At 33.8% G+C, this 7,764-nt stretch overlaps 1 protein-coding gene across 1 annotated transcript; it reads left to right on the forward strand.

The window, feature by feature from the left end:
• The first annotated feature begins 858 nt into the window (after positions 1 to 858).
• Positions 859 to 7,468, forward strand: LOC127255896 (calcium-dependent protein kinase 26). The gene is made up of 9 exons (XM_051281663.1): positions 859 to 1,037; positions 1,449 to 2,324; positions 2,448 to 2,591; positions 2,665 to 2,817; positions 3,159 to 3,274; positions 3,416 to 3,583; positions 4,035 to 4,259; positions 4,990 to 5,136; positions 7,131 to 7,468. The coding sequence occupies exons 2-8, from the start codon at positions 1,544 to 1,546 to the stop codon at positions 5,110 to 5,112; spliced, it is 1,710 nt and encodes a 569-aa protein (XP_051137620.1). The 5' UTR covers positions 859 to 1,037; positions 1,449 to 1,543; the 3' UTR covers positions 5,113 to 5,136; positions 7,131 to 7,468.
• Positions 7,469 to 7,764: the final 296 nt, after the last annotated feature.

Raw genomic sequence — 7,764 nt, forward strand, 5'->3', positions numbered from 1 at the left:
ATAATTTGTCCCTATTTTCTATTTTTGTTTGTTCCATATAATTTGTCCATTCATTTTTGGAAATATAATTATACACTTTAATCTCATTTTAAATTTTAAATTTTATAATTTTTTTAATCTTAATTAAACTATTTAGTTATCTAAATCTTAATCCACAATTATTTTTATTATACGATAATTATTTTTACTAATATATTTCTTAATTACTTACTAATCACAATTTACTACGGTAATAGGCCCATAATACATGGGACGGAGGGAGTATTAAGAAAATATAAATCAGGAGGAGTATTTAAAAATATATTGATCAAAAAATATAAACATATACATCCATAAAACATACACATTTCAATAAATATTAATTAATAATAAAAAAATATTTTTCTCTCTATTTCAGAATTATAATTTTATTTGAAGAAATAATTATATTAGTATTAATAGTTGATAAAAAATACGAGTAAAAGATATAATGATATTTATGTAATAATAATAAAAAAATATGAATAATTTTACGATAATAAATATATTTATGAAAATAAAATTATTATTTTTAAAAAAAATAAATTTATAAAATTATTGTCCTATGGAGTATTATTTTTTATTGCAAGTAAGCATACAATGACTGAGACAGTGATACAGTGGTGGAGACTGACTCATTCCGTCATCCGACCAGCTCCAGGCCAGCTGGCTTTACTCCCTGAAACTCAAACGTGATCCCAACCCAGCCCAAATCAACCTAACCAGGGACGCACCCACAAAAACAAACAATATAAACACGCGTATAAATATAAATATAAATATAAATATATAAATAATTATTTTTAATTCGTGGATTTTCATACGCACAGCTCCAACACATATACCAGTATTCATTAAAAAGACCTCTCCTTTGTCTCCTTCTCCCTCTGCTCTTTCTGTGTTCTTTCTGCCTGCTAATGTCTTGCAACAATATCAAGATCCCGTTTGTGTTTCTTCCAGTCTCTCTTCCGAAATTTCTCCGATTCCGTCTCTGTCCTTGTGCATCTGCCATGTTATGCGTACGTATTCGTTCCTCTTCTTCTTTGCCGAATTTTGTTTCTCGATATTGTTGAGAGTGCCTTTACTTGATGATGTATTGTGATGTTTCTTTTTTATATTTATGGTTGCAATTCCTGCTCTTTGATCTGGATCTGATCTGATTATGAATTTTGTAGCTGCCTCTGTTTTCTCTGTGGTTATTACTATGTACTTTTGCCTTTCTCTGTCAGCTTTTCCCTAATTATCTGAGCTTGTTTTCCCTTATGCTCTTCGGTGGCATGGAGGGCTCGCAGAACTGGGATTTGAACGAAATTGTTCATCATTCGCATGTTATTTATTTATGTTAACTCTAGCAAAGGCAACTTTCTCTCATCATGCCAGTTTGGAACTAACGGTATAAATATTCTTTCCATTTTCGTAATTAATTTCAGAATCGTCTGTATTGATGTGAAGAATAATTGGATGCGGAAAGTGCTTTAGATAATTTGTGGTGAGAGTTGAAAGAAGGGGGGATTGAAGTTGTTTCATGGGCAATACATGCCGTGGATCATTCAGAGGCAAAGCATTCCAGGGCTTCAACGAGCCCGAAGACAAGTCCAACTCCAAGCACAAAACTTCTTCAGCTGCCGGCTCTAACTCTACTGACTTTTACTCTCCCACCAGTTTGAACCCCGAACAGCTTGCTGCTCAAGAATTCTCGACTGACACTCAGCCAGATCATAAGAAGGATTCACAGTTGCCGCCCTTAATCAGCCCCAAGAAAGACAGCATCATGAACCGTGGCTCAACTAACCAAGCAAACTTTGTCTTGGGCCACAAGACTGCAAACATTCGAGAGCTTTACACTCTTGGTCGTAAATTAGGACAGGGCCAGTTTGGCACTACTTACCTGTGCACTGAATTGTCCACTGGAAATGAATATGCTTGTAAGTCTATATCAAAGAGGAAGCTAATTTCGAAAGAGGATGTTGAGGATGTTAGGAGAGAGATTCAGATAATGCATCACTTGGCTGGTCACAAGAATATAGTCACCATTAAAGGTGCTTATGAGGATTCCTTGTATGTTCACATTGTGATGGAGCTTTGTTCTGGCGGTGAATTGTTCGATCGGATTATACAGAGGGGACACTACAGCGAGCGTAAAGCAGCCGAGCTGACTAAGATCATTGTCGGAGTAGTTGAGGCTTGCCATTCGCTAGGTGTTATGCATAGAGATCTTAAACCAGAAAATTTCTTGTTAGTAAACAAGGATGATGATTTTTCACTTAAAGCTATTGATTTTGGACTCTCTGTTTTCTTCAAGCCAGGTACATTTAAATTTAAATAATTTATGGCTTTATCCTTAGTAATATCAACAGTGTCAACATTAAGAGTACCCCGTAACATGCTATAGGTTTTCGTTTAAATTGGTACATGATTTTCTTTATCAGGTCAGATTTTCACAGATGTGGTTGGAAGCCCATATTATGTTGCACCAGAGGTTCTTTTGAAGCATTATGGCCCAGAAGCAGATGTGTGGACAGCAGGGGTGATACTCTACATACTGCTAAGTGGTGTCCCACCATTTTGGGCTGGTATGTTCATTTTCTGTGCAAGTGTGTGGATTCTTTTCCAGCTCCTCACACTGATGATTTCCCCTCTGCTCAGAAACTCAGCAAGGCATATTTGATGCTGTTCTGAAAGGACACATTGACTTTGATTCTGACCCATGGCCGCTGATATCTGAAAGTGCTAAGGACCTTATTCGGAAGATGCTGTGCATGCAGCCTTCCAAGCGATTGACTGCTCATGAAGTATTAAGTGTGTTCTGCTTCCTACCATTTACAGTGACTGCTTTTATCATGGGATTTTGCACTGTTGATATATCTTAAATATCTCTTGATGATATAGTAATGTCTGCATTATTTAAATCTGGATCATGTTTTCTCTAAAGAGAAAAAGAAGAAAATGAAAATATTTTTAATGCTCTTATCAATACCAAGAAAGCTGCTCTGCTTATCAATGTGTAGATGAAAATGGGGTACTTGTTAGCTTGAAAAATTCTGTCAGAATCTTTTTATGATGCTGCCTATTATATCTTTTTATGTGTTTGATTATTTTATGCCGCGACTGTATTCATCTTTTAACCCAAAACCATGTAGGTAATCCTTGGATATGCGAAAATGGTGTTGCGCCTGACAGAGCCCTGGATCCTGCTGTACTTTCTCGTCTTAAACAATTTTCTGCCATGAATAAGTTGAAGAAAATGGCATTAAGGGTATGAATTAAGCTTAAGTTGTGCACATTTTCAAGATTTTGCTTCGGACGATTAATTTTTGGTCATATAGGTCATCAGAACATTCAAATGTTCTTATTCTACAGAGACTTGTGTATATGTGATATTGCTTGCTAAATTTAGGTCATCGCTGAAAGCTTATCAGAAGAGGAGATTGCTGGATTGAGAGAGATGTTTAAGACCATGGACACTGACAATAGTGGAGCAATCACATTTGATGAACTCAAAGCTGGTCTAAGAAAATATGGTTCCACCTTGAAGGACACAGAAATTCGTGATCTTATGGATGCGGTATGGCATATTTTTCTAAACCACTTGTTCATGGTGTTTGCTTTTGTTTAGCATTTCGGTTTTGTTATTTTGTCTAGAATTGGTATATGCAGTTAAAAAGATGGAACCTCAATTTATTGTTTCATCATTAGTAATGTGTGTTTGTACCACCAATTTTGAAACTAATCACATCATATTCGGTCTGTGATAATAATTAGAGATGAGGATGAAACAAATTTGTCTGGTCAATCCTAATGCCTAAGATCTTGCTGCTCAAGTTCATTGGCCACATAACTGATTTAGCGATATCCAGCTTCTTGTAACCTCATGAGCTTTTGTACTGTTATCTTTAATTTTACCCCTATCGTCCCTAATTTTTTCCCATTCATCTGATATGTCTTCTTGTAGTTTATGGGTTTTGATCTCTGTTAATCACTGCTATTATTGCTGCTGATTGTTGGCATGGTTGCAGGCTGATGTCGATAATAGTGGGACCATAGACTATGGAGAATTTATAGCAGCAACAATTCACTTGAATAAACTAGAACGTGAGGAACATCTTTTGGCAGCATTTCAATATTTTGACAAGGATGGCAGTGGCTATATTACCGTTGATGAGCTTCAACAAGCCTGTGTAGAACATGGAATGACAGATGTTTTGCTTGAGGATATTATCAAAGAAGTTGATCAAGATAATGTAAGTCATTCTTCATATTATTGCATCTTATTAAGTTTCCACTGCTTAATAAGTCATTCTGCATATGATGCCTTCTGTTTAAGTTGTCACAGTTAAAATATTGTTGTGGAATATGAATGCTGCAACATAATGTTGCAGCACAGCTACTTGGTTGTGGCAAAACATCAATTAATCTGTCTTTTTAAAGCATGGGTGTGCATCTTTTCAGTGATCTGAAAAAAAATATAAAAAATAAAATAAAATTATAAAACACTGCTCTGAAAGTATTTATGGCATACTTGAGGTTTTGAATGAGATTCAATCATATGCCAGCTGGTAGAGAAAAGTAGCTTACCATCATACAAAAAGCAACCATCTTCAAGGCATTTCATAATGCTTACTCTTTTCACTTTTACAGTATGTATATGATATAAAATGCTGCCCATAGTCTTATGACATGAGCAGATATTTCTAGCATATTGGTTGCAATAATAATAATAATAATAATAATAATAATAATAATAATAATAATAATAAATGAATAAATAAATAAAAAAAAATGAAAAGGTACTAATGCAGTTGTTGGCAACACATGAATGATCTATCAAGTTGTTGAATATACTATGGAAGTTCTGCTGTTGACCTACTAGTTTATCTTCTGAATTTAAGCTCATTCTGTTGATATCTTAGCCATTAATTTTTTCTAAAATAGAAAAATCATTTGGCTAACCTTCCATTGACTTCTTTCTAGGATGGAAGAATTGATTATGGGGAGTTTGTTGCCATGATGACTAAAGGCAATGGTGGCGTTGGAAGGCGAACAATGCGGAACAGCTTGAACATAAGCATGAGAGATGCTCCCGGGGCTCTTTAGATATTTTATATGTAAATGCTACAGGTACCTCTACCTTCCTCATTTTCAACTATAGCTATTTTATCTAGTTTTGGTTCATGTCCTTTATTATGTTAAGGAAACTTTAAGATGCATATAATATTTAATAGAATGTAGTGCTAAATTGCATTAGGCCCTAGTGGTTTAGTAAAACATCATACTCCTCCGTCTCAGTTAATTTGACACTCTTTCTATTTCTTTCCTTCACTCATAATTTGTCCTTTCTTTTTTAATATAATTATATACTTTAATCACATTTTAAAATTCATAATTTATAAATTTTTTATTATAATAAAACTATTTATTCATTTTAATTTTAATCTATAATTATTTTTATTAAATCATAATTAATTTTACTAATATATTTTTTAATTACTTACTAATTAGTCGATACGTAAAAACTTCGTGCCTAACCTAAAGTGGACAATTTAAGTAAGAGGAATGGAGTAATTTTCGCCTCTATAAAACTCTATATGGAACCCTACTTGACTGCAACCAATTTTTCTTTTTTTGACAGTTTACTTTTGAAATTTTTGGAGGTAAAGGGATAGGTCTTGGCTGCAACTTAAAATAAACTATCAAAATATGCAATCTTAGTTGTAGTCGTGAAATATATCCTCTGTTAAATTTCAATGGGTGGGGATTCTGTGTATAGTTCAAATCACAAATGTATCTCAAGCAATTTTTTAATTAAATAGAGAAATACTGATTTTTCACCAAACCGCGGGAGGCCGAATGGAACTTACCTTAGAATGTATATATCTTGTTGAAGTTTGGTGGCCTGACATGTCATTATTTTGGAGATGCAGCAGCTCCAGTTTGTCAAATTTTACTGACCTCTGGACATGCATCCATGAAACATAGTAGCATGCTGGTCATTTTAGACTACATTATACTTTTAATGCTAAATTTAAGAAGAAAAATGCATCTCTAGATCACAGTCAATGGTCCATCGACATCCTCCAGTAGGTTGAAGAGGAAAGTATAATGATTGGGCCGAGAGCCAGAGATTGTGACATGTGAGAAAATTTATTTGTGTGCATTCCTCATTTTATCGTTCAGAATCCTTTATTTTGTAGATTTTAGATCCTCCAAACCCATGATTTCTTAGGTTCTTAAGTTGAATAAAAATTTTTGAGTCCCATGATATTTTTATGTGTACAAATACAGCATAATGGAGATTTGATGCATGAATCCCCCTTATACCAATTGTGTGGAGCAATAACGTTTTCGTATTGGATAACTTACATTTAGTAGCTTTGTTTTAACTCAGCTCGGTTAAATACCTTATTTAGAATTTGTTGCTTAATTTGTCTTAGGTGAACTAGTGTAATAAAATTTATACACATTCTTTTCCTAAAATGAGAATGAATTATGTAATAAAATTTAAAATATTAGTGTCTAATGTGTTTTACCCTTTTTTATTCCATTGAAACTTAAAAGATATGTAAGATAAATATTGCTATATATGATGGTATACGAACTTTGGTCGGCATGCCCCATGCTTATTAGTTCAAACATGTACAAGTCTGATGGGACTGAAATGACTGCAAATTGGATTCAACATAACAATGTGGGACCAAAATTTTAAAAATTGTCTCTAAGGGGACTAAAATTAAAATGACAACTTCACATGGGATTACCCGCATGATTGCTTATATAAAGCTTTATTTCCTGATGATGTTTTCATTTTTACATTCTTATACCATATAATTCATATTGTAGGTCCCCATATGCATTTTTCTCGTTCATGATTGTTTTAAGACATGGTTGGCCATGTGGGTATAGTTGCAGTTTGAAGAGAGTAGCAGCATTAGGATTCGAATGATGCTTGTGCTTCAACATATACTGTGGATAATAATGCATGGAATGGAAGATGCCTATTGCAACATCTTTTGCTCCCCTCCCTCCGACCAAATTGATATTTGTTTTTTAAGTGTTATCAAGAAGTGTGGTTTTTGTGTGTGTGTGTGTAATAAATTTAGGTGATGTATGCGCAGGCAGGAAAGGATGGTAGAGGAGGAGGTTTTGCAGATGCTAATCTGGTTCGAGAGTGTTGAGAAGCTTCCGCCTATTATTAGCAGTGGACGATGGAAACAGAAAAGACTCTTAAGATGGATGATAACTACTGAGTTATTGGAGCTGCTGCTGCTGCTGCTGCTATTGTTGTATTGTTATTATTAATTATTATTATTATTATTACTATGATTATTGTGTATCAGTGTTGTGTTGTGAATTTATTATTGTATTATTGTTGAATGTAACAATGATGTGCTGCAAAATCAAGTGTTTGGATTGGACGTGAATAGTTTTCAATGATAAGTGCAGCTGTATCGCATCACGTTTTTTTTTTTTTTTTGTTTTTTTGTCTTGTGCTTTGATGTCCCATTGCTTTAATTCCCGGTTATTAATCTATATATATAAAAGTACCCAGCAACGCACTAAGAATTGTAGGTGCTTTGTAATGTAAGAAAATTGTGTGTATTGTTGATAATATATGTAATTCATTAATGATTATATATCTTTTATAATGGATATAATTATGTTGAGAGCTTTATATGCATTATTGGAATTGATTCATTCATATTGGGAATATGACTGTGAGATAGAACAAATAAGAATGACTACATAGAT

The sequence above is a fragment of the Andrographis paniculata genome, unplaced genomic scaffold, assembly GCF_009805555.1.
Source record: "Andrographis paniculata isolate CXL003 unplaced genomic scaffold, ASM980555v1 Contig54END, whole genome shotgun sequence".
Classification (NCBI taxonomy): domain Eukaryota; kingdom Viridiplantae; phylum Streptophyta; class Magnoliopsida; order Lamiales; family Acanthaceae; genus Andrographis; species Andrographis paniculata.

Coding starts and splice junctions, on each gene's coding strand:
- LOC127255896 (XM_051281663.1), top strand. CDS start 1,544: ATGGGCAATACATGCCGTGGATCATTCAGAGGCAAAGCATTCCAGGGC. Junction 2,818..3,158: donor GACTGCTCATGAAGTATTAA/GTGTGTTCTGCT, acceptor AAAACCATGTAG/GTAATCCTTGGATATGCGAA. Junction 4,260..4,989: donor AAGAAGTTGATCAAGATAAT/GTAAGTCATTCT, acceptor ACTTCTTTCTAG/GATGGAAGAATTGATTATGG.